Here is a 12132-nt window from a genome sequence, read left to right on the forward strand (position 1 = left end):
TTCATATAGAAATTGTTATGGCTTCACAATCTAGCAGCAGTGAAAGGAAAATAATTAGATTGATCCATAATTCTGTGACTTTGACTACAAGCACCTTCTTTAGTTAATTTATAAAAAGTATTCCACTCCTGTATTTCTTTGTTTTGACCATCATTGAGGGAACGGGATTAAGAGAAGCCCATCCCCACTGCTTTCTAAAAACCCTTAGGATAGTCTTAGATTCACTCCATAGTAACATATTATGTATCTAGCAGAGTATTTTTAAAGATCAGACAGCCTCAATCGAACCAGCTTCTTTGCCTGCATCAGCTCTTATCTCACTATATGACATTTCAAGGAAGCTGAACACGAATGCTATATTCTAATAAGAATCATAGGACCTTTTGTACAAACTGCTATAGTGAGTGGGAGATTGGTCCTATAACTGAAATGCTTTATTACAATTTGCCGGCATCAGTACATTCTTACCATCATCCTCAGTTCGGTCTTTGCTGCTACTGTCTATTCCTGATGTATGGGAGCTTCCGCGGCTCATCATCGAACTACAGGATTTAACTGCACTGTGCACGGGCTCAATGGAGAATGGTTCGTCCACTGCCATCTCCACAGACATTCTGTACCTTGAATCTGCCTCAATGCCAGAGGTATGAGAACTGCCATGGCTAACTGTTGACTGACTGGAGAGCCGTTTGTTCCTTGCGCTTCCTCGGCTACTCCCACTGCCTTGGGAATGCTCATCTAGTCGTTCCAGATCCATCTCAAAGGTATCACTGATGTACGATTCTCTATAGCCCTTTTTCTCTGCATTGTAGATGGTGAAGAAATGTAAGCTTTAATGTAAACGGGAAAAGCATATTTGCCAAAAAATAATTTAGCTAAATTATTCACTCTCCCAAATAACTGAGAAAGCTAAGAATAAGTCGACAGATGTTGGGAGCTGACGCGTTTAGACTCAGAGGGCCCGATATTAGGAGGGAGGCGGGTTGGCAGCGGGGGGTCGACTGGGCGCGTGGGTAACGCGCCCAGTGAAATCGGTGGGTTTCTCCACGCGATCGTAAGTAAATTGAAGCCACTTACCTTGACTTCCGGGTTTCGCACTGGAAAGCTGCGCAGCGGGTGGACTGCGCACCCCCATCATAGATGACAGCTGGAGGAGCCCTATTTAAAGGGGAAATCCTCCACTGACTGATGATGCAGAAAATATGCAAAATTACAGCATGGAGCAGCCCAGGGGGAAGGCTGCTCCCAGGTTTAATGATGCTTCACTTCAGGTCTTATTGGATGGGGTGAGGAGGAGAAGGAGGGAGATCTTCCACCCGGCGGACGGGAGGAAGTGGCCTGCCTCTGCCACCACAAAGGTCTGGCTCAAGGCGGCAGAGGAGGTCACCAGCACCACCAACGTATCACGCACCTGCATACAGTGCAGGAGGTGCTTCAATGACCTAACCAGGTCAGCCGAAGTGAGTACTTTTACTCATTCCCCTGCACTCTGTCTGCCACATCACCACCCCCACCCCACATCTCCTTCTGCATGCCAACACTACTCTATCACATCACTCCTCACACCCACTGAACCCTCATCCTCATCTTACCTGCACTTCCTCACCTCCCCAGTACTCATCCCACCACTACCACTCAACCCAATCCTCATACAATCTCATGGCTCTGTCTCATACTCACCCTCTCACGCATCTCTTTCACGGTCAGCCTCACCCCATCTGCCACTACCTGTGCTGCAGCCACAGGGCATGCATCACGTATGTGTAGTAGGAAGCGTAAGGCAAACGTATCGTGAGCATAAAGGGGATGCACAAGGGTGTTTGTCATGGTTTTTACTTATATTTGATTTCTGATCAACTCACATTACATATTATATTGTCATCACTACTGCCACGTCTTGGCCATTCTTGACTGGCTTGTGCAATAAGGCCCTTTCATGAGGTTCTCCATGAACACCCTTGATGACACCCATTGGGTCACCCTACAGTGGGTGTATGTGTAGTTGCACGACTACTTTGTGCAGGTGCCTGTTGCGCATCACTGTTGTGTAGCTCCACGTGGCGGAGGTGGACGGCGTGCCTGGCGAGGCTGGTGATGTTGCTTATCCTCCAATGGCGTGATGAATGCAGCTATGGAACCCCACCCCCATCCTGACGGTGTGAGGGGGTCCGCAAAGTAGGTAAATGTGTTTGGACAGCAGAGTTTAGGGTACGATGTAATAATTTGGAGTGTGGAGACAACGACGTGGCAGGCAAAACTTTGTCTGAAGTGACAGAGTGCCCTGCTGCAATGAATGAGGTGCCCCCCCCCCCCCCCCCCCAACTGTCAAGGAATCCTCTGCTTCTCCCAGTGGCTGCTGACTGAAACACGTCTGCAACAACAGGGAGTGTTTCCCACAGCATGGGAAACACGCTGAGGAGAGTCCAAAATCACATCCCTGCTAAAATCTCTTCCCAATGAAATCTGTCGACGACCCCAAATACCTCCCTAACTATCTAAACTGTCATCCCGCCGGCTTTAATTGCCGGTGGCAGTCCCGCATGCGGGGCCGTGCGCGCACCGATTCGCGTCATTGGAGAACCCGGAAGTGGGCGGGTTGGAGCCGGGCTCTGGACCAGCTCCGGGATTCCCGAATTTTAGGAACCCCCTCACCATGAACGCACCCGCTCGGCCATCCTAAAATTGACCCCAGAGTCTCCGAAGTAGGATTACTAAAAGAGCTGCGCATAATCCGTTAAAGTACTGGTTTTTCACAAAAGTGAGGCGTGAAGCTTATAGTAGGTATTATATACAGTAGTCCGTTTATTTCAGATTTATCTTGGTTCCTGGGGGAAGAAAATATCTGAGTTGGAAGTACTATTGAAAACGATTCACACTATAACGATCATGAAAATAAAGACTAAGGGCTCAATTTTAAAATCAGATTGTGGGTGCATTGGGGGCTGCGAAAATGGCGAAAATCCCGAGCGGGTTCGGAAACCGGTTCCAACCCGCCGACTTCCGGGGTTGCCACAGATGCGTCTGTGTGTGTGCAATTAAAGCCGGTGGGATGATAGTTAAAAGAACCAAATGTACCTCATTGAGGTACTTAAGGTACTTTATTTCTGACGTAGTAGATAGTTAAAACGATTTTAAACTTACCTAGGCAGCTTTCCCATGGCTTCCGATTCAGGCCTGGTGAAACCAGGCATGAAAGGACGGATCAGGCAAAAATAAACGAAATAAATTAAATAAAAAACCATTACACAAAGTTAAAAAACAAAATAAACCCACCTTTCCACCCTGCTCCAATGTCTCCCTCTCCGATGTCCCTCTCAACCCCTGATGTCTCCCTCTCTGATGTCCCTCTTCCCCCCCACCGATGTCCTTCTCTCCTCCCCACTCACCCCGATGCCCTCCCTGATCTCCACCTCTCCTCCCCCGATCTTCTCCTCTCTTTCCCCCCCCCCGATCTTCTCCTCTCTTTCCCCCCCCCCCGATCTTCCCCTCTCTTTCTCGTCCCCCCCGATCTTCCCCTCTCTTTCTCGTCCCCCCCGATCTTCCCCTCTCTTTCTCGTCCCCCCCGATCTTCCCCTCTCTTTCTCGTCCCCCCCGATCTTCCCCTCTCTTTCTCGTCCCCCCCGATCTTCCCCTCTCTTTCTCGTCCCCCCCGATCTTCCCCTCTCTTTCTCGTCCCCCCCGATCTTCCCCTCTCTTTCTCGTCCCCCCCGATCTTCCCCTCTCTTTCTCGTCCCCCCCGATCTTCCCCTCTCTTTCTCGTCCCCCCCGATCTTCCCCTCTCTTTCTCGTCCCCCCCGATCTTCCCCTCTCTTTCTCGTCCCCCCCGATCTTCCCCTCTCTCTCGTCCCCCCCGATCTTCCCCTCTCTCTCGTCCCCCCCGATCTTCCCCTCTCTCTCGTCCCCCCCGATCTTCCCCTCTCTCTCGTCCCCCCCGATCTTCCCCTCTCTCTCGTCCCCCCCGATCTTCCCCTCTCTCTCGTCCCCCCCGATCTTCCCCTCTCTCTCGTCCCCCCCGATCTTCCCCTCTCTCTCGTCCCCCCCGATCTTCCCCTCTCTCTCGTCCCCCCCGATCTTCCCCTCTCTCTCGTCCCCCCCGATCTTCCCCTCTCTCTCGTCCCCCCCGATCTTCCCCTCTCTCTCGTCCCCCCCGATCTTCCCCTCTCTCTCGTCCCCCCCGATCTTCCCCTCTCTCTCGTCCCCCCCGATCTTCCCCTCTCTCTCGTCCCCCCCGATCTTCCCCTCTCTCTCGTCCCCCCCGATCTTCCCCTCTCTCTCGTCCCCCCCGATCTTCCCCTCTCTCTCGTCCCCCCCGATCTTCCCCTCTCTCTCTCTCTCTCTCGTCCCCACCCCCGATCTTCCCCTCTCTCTCTCTCTCTCTCTCTCTCGTCCCCACCCCCGATCTTCCCCTCTCTCTCTCTCTCTCTCTCTCGTCCCCACCCCCGATCTTCCCCTCTCTCTCTCTCTCTCTCTCTCTCGTCCCCACCCCCGATCTTCCCCTCTCTCTCTCTCTCTCTCTCTCTCGTCCCCACCCCCGATCTTCCCCTCTCTCTCTCTCTCTCTCTCTCTCGTCCCCACCCCCGATCTTCCCCTCTCTCTCTCTCTCTCTCTCTCTCGTCCCCACCCCCGATCTTCCCCTCTCTCTCTCTCTCTCTCTCTCTCTCTCTCGTCCCCACCCCCGATCTTCCCCTCTCTCTCTCTCTCTCTCTCTCTCTCTCTCGTCCCCACCCCCGATCTTCCCCTCTCTCTCTCTCTCTCTCTCTCATCCCCACCCCCGATCTTCCCCTCTCTCTCTCTCTCTCTCTCTCTCTCTCTCGTCCCCACCCCCGATCTTCCCCCCTCTCTCTCTCTCTCTCTCTCTCTCGTCCCCACCCCCGATCTTCCCCTCTCTCTCTCTCTCTCTCTCTCTCGTCCCCACCCCCGATCTTCCCCTCTCTCTCTCTCTCTCTCTTCCCCAGCACCTAGCGTTGCAGCTCCTGTCGGCAGCCAGCCTGTGCCGGGCGCGAAACCCGGAAACAACTTTGATCACCATCAATTATATCGCGATCACGACGGAAAAGGTTACGTTTTTTTTATTCGGGTTTGCCACGCACACCTTCACCCCCCGCTACCAACCACCATTTCAAAATTGAGCCCTAAATGTTTCACATTACATGTTGTAAACGATTTTACAACACCAAGTTATAGTCCAGCAATTTTATTTTAAATTCACAAGCTTTCGGAGGCTTCCTCCTTCGTCAGGTGAACGATGTGAAGCTGACGAAGGAGGAAGCCTCCGAAAGCTTGTGAATTTAAAATAAAATTGCTGGACTATAACTTGGTGTTGTAAAATCGTTTACAATTGTCAACCCCAGTCCATCACCGGCATCTCCACAACATTACATGTTGGCAAGTAATGACACGCTGGATGACCTTTCATAAATTCAACAGAAGGTGGCAGCAGCAGCAACAGCAACAGGATCAGGGACAGGCGTCGGTGGCATCATTTCCTAAATCCAAAACTGGATTGAGGAAGTGGAACCCAGGAATTACGTTAATCTGCAACTTGCAGTTTTTGTCTTTTTTTTAAAAGGAAGTTCCACATTCCTTACCAGACAAACCTCAACTTCAGTAAACGTTCCCATTCACACCCTCCTTGCAGCCTGGAAAACAATCCACAATCCCCTCTCCCTTCCCCCTCAAAAAAACTCTTTTCCCCAGTTCAATAGTGCCCAGCAGAGCAACCCACAATTCCATTCATAGTTCCAAAGAGTCTTTTCAAAGAGCACCCCGATCCAAATATAAAATCCCCCCCCCACCACCACCACCCAATCCCAGGGATGAGGGAATTCAGTTAAGTGGAGAGATTAGAGAAGCTGGGATTGTTCTTCTTTGAGCAAAGAAAGTTAAGGGGAGTTTTACTAGAAGTGTTCAAAATCATGAACGGTTCTGATAGAGCACATAGAGAGAAACTGTTTCCACTGGCAGGAGGGTCAGTAACCAGAGGACACAGATTTAAGATAATTGGCAAAAAAAGACAGAGGGAGATGAGGAGAATTTTTTTTACTCAGCAAGTCGTTATGATCTGGAATGCGCTGCCTAAAAGGGAGGTAGAAGCGGATTCAGTAGTAACTTTCAAAAGGGAATTGGATAAATACTTAAAAAGGAAAAATTTGCAAGGCTATGGGGAAAGAGCGGGGGAGTGGGACTGATTGGATTGCTCTTTTGGTGGTCATTGGTCGAGGGAGGAATATTGGTTAGAAGACCTCCCTGCTGATCTTCAAATGAGTAGAGAAAGTTTATTTGAAAAAGGTACTACAGCATCTTGGAGGTAATTTGGAGAATTTGCAAAAAGTCCAGGCTGCTTCAATTTCAGTCAACATTTTTTTTTAAGTTAAGGACAAACTTTATACAATTTTAAACTGTATGTTTGAGGTTTTCCACACACCTAAATTGTTTTCTCTGTTCTCACCTTCCGTTTCTTCCATTTTTCGGATCTGCTTGAGCACGGGCTGGATGTTCATGTAGAGTCTGTGGCTGTTGCTGAGGAGCTGCAGCAAATGCCTGGATCGGAATGGACAGCCTGTGTAATAGATCAGCTTCCGAGCTGAGGGTAAACCATCTGGCTGGATCTCAAACTTCTTCCCCTGCAACAAAAAGGGACACAAGCATTAAATCACACAAAAAAACACAACTCAGATTTAGTCTCTTTTAGTTACACCTTTTGGTTTTGTTTAATATTATGGGATAATATGTAAAGTGATGGAAATAACCTCGTAATTGATGTGAAAGAAAAATCCTGCAACATTCTCCTATGAATCACAGAACAAAGTCTGGAGCAAGGAATGGTTATTTGGCCCATCAAGTCCACTCCATGTAAAGTCCATTTATAATTATTCTACCATAAACTTCCCCTTCCCACCACCACCTCTTGATCCCCTACTTTAGGGAACACCAATCTCCCCGAAAAAATAGTTAGATATTGATTAATATCTTTATAATTCCTCAATTCCCCTTCTCAACATTAACTTAGACTGTGCAAACAAACTGGAGCAAAATACATCAGCTGTCCCCTCCTAGATGACTACTTATAGAAATCAGAGATACCCCAGAACAGATGACATCCCACTTTTCCGCGACAAGTATTTAACTCACTGCTCCGACACTTGCCTCTTTACTTGGAAAATTAATGCACACAAAAAATGGGAGGGAAGGAGCGTCAGGGGAATAAGTCAAATTAAATCCAAGCTGGGGAAAAAAAAGTTGTCATGGGACACTGAATTGGCTTGAAATGTCTCCTTGAATGAGAAACTCTCACTGGAAAGATGTGCATGCTCCATTCTACCTTGAATCAGCTGTGAGACTCACTGCAGACCCCTTATCAAACCACTCAGAGAATCTACCAGTTTCTGTGGTTGGAGGAGAAGGGGAAGGGTCATTTTAGTTCTTATGCGAAAGTATCGTTTTAAAATGAATGCGCTAAGAGGATTGTGCCACTCTCATTTAACTGGTAAGTTGGTGATACTAGTCTTTTGCTACAACATTACATTTTTTTTTAAAATGAGGACATAAAATAAGGTCAAATATAGATGATACAGCTCATTAGACCATCAAGGCTGATACATGAAACACAAAAAGTCAACATACAGGTGCAGCAGGCAATCCAGATAGCAAACGGAATATTGGCCTTTATTTCTAGGGGGATGGATTATAAAAGCAGGGAAGTCATGCTACAACTGTACAGGGTGCTGGTGAGACCACACCTGGAGTACTGCATACAGTTCTGGTGCCCGTATTTAAGGAAGGACACACTTGCATTGGAGGCAGTTCAGAGAAGGTTCACTAGGTTGATTCCAGGTATGGAAGGATTGTCTTATGAGGAAAGATTGAACAGATTGGTTCTATACTCATTGGAGTTTAGAAGAATGAGAGGTGATCTTATTGAAACATACAAGATTCTGAGGGGACTCGATAGGGTACATGGTGAGAGGATGTTACCCCTCATGGGGGAATCTAAAACTAGGGGGCATAGTCTCAAAATAAGGGGTCGCCGATTTAAGACGGAAATGAGGAGGAATTTCTTCTCCCAGAGGGTCGTGAATCTTTGGAATTCTTTACCCCAATAAGCTGTGGAGGCTGAGTCATTGAATACATTCAAGGCTGAGTTAGACAAATTTTTGATCAGCAAGGGAGTCAAAGGATATGGGGAAAGGGCAGGAAAGTGGAGTTGAGGTAAAAATCAGATCAGCCATGATCTCATTAAATGGCGGAGCAGGCTCGAGGGGCCGAATGGCCTCCTCCTGCTCCTATCTCTTATGGTCAGTCATTGAAGCTGGGTTCAGTATCAAAACAATTTGCTTTTATATAGCTCCTATAGAAAATGTCCCACGGCACTTTACAAAGAGGGGAAAATGACACCATTGAGTACCAAAAGCAATTTTAAACAACAGCATAAAAGATGATAAAAGTAATCTAATGCACAGCATGATCTCACCAAATCGACAAAAACACAAACAGGCCAGTGGTTCCTTGAAAATGAACATTTGAGAGTTGAAACAAATAGCAACCATACAATGAAGGGAAACCTCTGAAATGGCGTTTTGTTGTTTAAAGAATAAGAGTAGTTCTAAAACTAGCCGTACAAGATTCCAACACTGGCAGGACTGCATTCCTCTACTTACCAGGAAAGTAAGCTTGCCAACATTTGACCATGGAAAGTCATACAGCAACTGTCGGACATTGTGAGACTCCTATAAACGTAATAAAAACAAAAAGTGAATACTCAACAACTAATTGCACCAAAAATACAAAGTGCATTATGTAGGAATTCTAGATATACTTCCACATTGCAAGCATTAAATCAACACTGTACATCTTTACACAGTCACATCTTTTATCCTGTACCTGATAAATGTGCATGCCTTTCAAAGTGAGCCCAAGCACCACTGAAGGACGCTCTTCCTTCTTGTCCTGCCACAGAATAAATTGTTAGCTTATGCAAAGGCAAAACGGTATTTATTGTTTCAAGTTGTAGAGCTAATTCATTGGGAGCACAAATGCAGATTACCAATGTAAATTTTGGACTGAACTTTGCATAGTTGATGAAAAAACATTTGACAGCTAAAAATTGATCTGTGTACATGGAAGCAGAACAATGTGATCATGTGGCACACAGGGTGTTGTGACACATGTGGAAGTCCCATTAGCACGCTCAAGTCTTTAAGCCAAGCTACATGAATCCACATAGTAGGATTTCTGTTTATCCAATGTGGAGTGCCTACTAGGCCAACCTTTGCCTAAGCTTTCTGCCATAGGGAACACCCTACTTAGGCACAGACCTTCGGTGCAAGTTGGCAACAGCCAAGTCTTAAAGGTACCCAAGTGTGCACAGGGTACTGCTGGAGTTTAACCAACTAAAATCATACAGCTCACTGGTACAGAATACTGGTAAGATACTAGCTGCTTGTCCAGCTAGGTCCATCCTAACCATTAGAGCGTTGACTTGCAGGGTTATCTGGAACTGAGTGGGAAGAATCTCAGGCCCCAGATAACAGATCCCATTAATGAGCCAGGTTGGCACATCCGCCTGGCTCAGGTGCTAAATTGGGATTCACACGCAAGAAAGAAAATTAATTTACTCATAAATCTCTGATCCAAATAGGTCAATTGTTTCAAACAAAAATTGCCACATCATGCCAATTTTTCTTCCCTGAAGGCCAAATATGAAAGAGTTTAAATTAACTTCTATTGCACCTGGTCATCAATATTATTTTGGCAATGCATAACAGAGCCTCACACAGCCAAGTTGAAAGCATTCTTGAAGCCTTTGTGCACTGAAACAAAATGTTAGCAGCACATATAGTATTTGTTTTACAAAATAACTAACTTCCATCTTACTGTTACCATAATAATCCATGTTGCACCACATTTAGCAATTACAAATTATTGAATTAACTATCCTTACAGCACACCCAATATTATTCTCTTATGCAAAATAGTGTAAAAATCAGTTCAGTATTTAAAGACATTTAGAACTTCCATTACAATTACTTTTCTCAGGGAATTCATATTATTGTACAACTAAGAATCTTTAGCCCTAGGCTTTCAGCAAGTTAATATGGCTTCAGGGTAATGGAATTCTTTGGGGTAGAGGTATGTCTCAACTGGTAGACAGCCAACTCCAAAAGCCCTAGAGACCATTTTTTACAAATGTTCAGTGGGACCCTAGAAACATAGAAAAAAAGTGAGTGCTTTCTCAGAAAGAAAGTTATAGGATAGTTAGAAAATGTCAAAAATTAAAATTAAAATAGATGTAGACAATAATGGAGGGAAACAAGACTACCAAGCAGATGTTCATGGAGCTTCCTCCTCCCATTAGTTGCTTCATTGTCCACCACCATTTGTAACTGGATGTGGCAGGACTGCAGAGCTTTGAACTGATCCGTTGGTTCTGGGACCACTTAGCTCTGTCTATAGCATGCTACATTAGCTGTTTTGCATGCATGTAATCCTGTTTTGTAGCTTCACCTGGATGGCACCTCATTTTCAGGTACTGCTGGCATGCTCTTCTACACTCCTCATTGAACCAGGGTTGGTCACCTGGCTTGATGGTGATGGAAGAGTGTGGGATATGCCAGGGTGTGAGGTTACAGATTGTGGTGGTATACAGTTCTGCTGCTGCTGATGGTCCACTGCACCTCATGGATGCCCAGTGTTGAGCTGCTAGAGCTGTTCTTAATCTATCCCGCTTAGCACGGTGGTAGTGCCACACAACACGATGGAGGATGTCCTCAGTGTGAAGACAGGGCTAGACAGACTAGATGCAGGAAGGATGCTTCCCCTGGCTGGGGGGGGGGGGGGGGTCCAGAACGAGGGGTCACAGTCTCAGGATACGGAGTAGGACATTTAGGACTGAGATGAGGAGAAATTTCTTCACTCAGTGGGTGGTGAACCTGTGGAATTCTCTACCACAGAAGGCTGTGGAGGCCAAGTCACTGAATATATTTAAGAAGGAGCTAGATAGATTTCGAGACACAAAAGGCATAAAGGGGTATGGGGAGAGAGCAGGAATGTAGTATTAAGATAGAAGATCAGCCATGATCATATTGAATGGCGGAGCAGGCTCGAAGGGCCAAATGGCTGACTCCTGCTCCTATTTTCTATGTTTCTAAGATGGGACTTGATCTTCACAAGACTTTGCGGTGGTCACTCCTACCAATGCTGTCTTGGACTGATGCACCTGCAACAGGCAGATTGGTGAAGAGTGTCCATGTTACCCTCAGTGCTTCCTCCAAGTGGTGTTCAACCATGAGACTTCATGGGGTCTAGTGTTATTTGATGAGGATTCCTAGGGTCACTCCTCCCAATGGTGTACCATTGTGCCCCCACCTGTCCTGCCAGGCAGACAAGACATACCCAGGGATAGTGATGAAGGAGTCTGGGACGTTGGCTGATGGGTATGATTCTGTGAGTATGCCTATGTCGGGCTGTTGTGAGACAGCTCGTCCAAATTTGGCAGCAATCCCCAGATCAAGGAGAACTTTTGCAGGGTTGACTGGGCTGAGTGTGCCTTCATCATGTCTTGACTCAATGCCTAGGTCACAGCCGAGTGGTCCACCCAATTCTATTACATTTTGTAGCGGTTTGATACAACTGACTGGCTTGCTAGGCCACTTCAGATTGGTGTGGGACTGGTCACTTTTACCGATACACGTTCTTTATTTCCAGATTTTTTTTTAAGCTGAATTCAAATTCTCATACTGCCATGGTGGGATTTCAACTCACATTGTCTGAATCATTAGAACAGGCTTCTGGATTACTAGTCCAGAAACATAATCACTACATTACCATACCCCCGTCTGGAAGAAGTATTATTTAGTGTACTTTTCTAAATATCACGAACCAAGGCCTCATCTACTATAGTTTGATGGCATCATGCAGACATTACAAGCTGTTAATTAACCTACCTCAGCTGTCCCTTCTTTATCCAGTGCTGCTTCACAAACTGCATTTTTCCTGGTTCACAATCTACCAATCCCAGACATATAAAATGGCACCTGTGCTGCACACGCTCACATGCATGCGTACGCATACGCACAGAGCACAACACCAGTACATCAAAAAGAAGTTGAATAAATAATTTCCAATGAAAGAAAA

The 12132-nt window shown here is 46.5% G+C and overlaps 1 protein-coding gene across 1 annotated transcript in view; it reads right to left on the reverse strand.

Annotated features, from left to right (window-relative positions):
• Positions 1-12132, reverse strand: part of zgc:172136 (uncharacterized protein LOC566376 homolog) — an 89541-nt gene that overhangs the window by 6810 nt on the left and 70599 nt on the right. Inside the window, exons 8-11 of the mRNA XM_067988607.1 lie at positions 8881-8946; positions 8658-8726; positions 6449-6623; positions 469-801 (exon numbers count right to left, since the gene is read on the reverse strand). Of these exons, the coding sequence (XP_067844708.1) occupies positions 469-801; positions 6449-6623; positions 8658-8726; positions 8881-8946 (643 nt within the window). The remainder of the gene's footprint in view (positions 1-468; positions 802-6448; positions 6624-8657; positions 8727-8880; positions 8947-12132) is intronic.

The sequence above is a fragment of the Heptranchias perlo genome, chromosome 8 (assembly GCF_035084215.1).
Source record: "Heptranchias perlo isolate sHepPer1 chromosome 8, sHepPer1.hap1, whole genome shotgun sequence".
NCBI lineage: Eukaryota > Metazoa > Chordata > Chondrichthyes > Hexanchiformes > Hexanchidae > Heptranchias > Heptranchias perlo.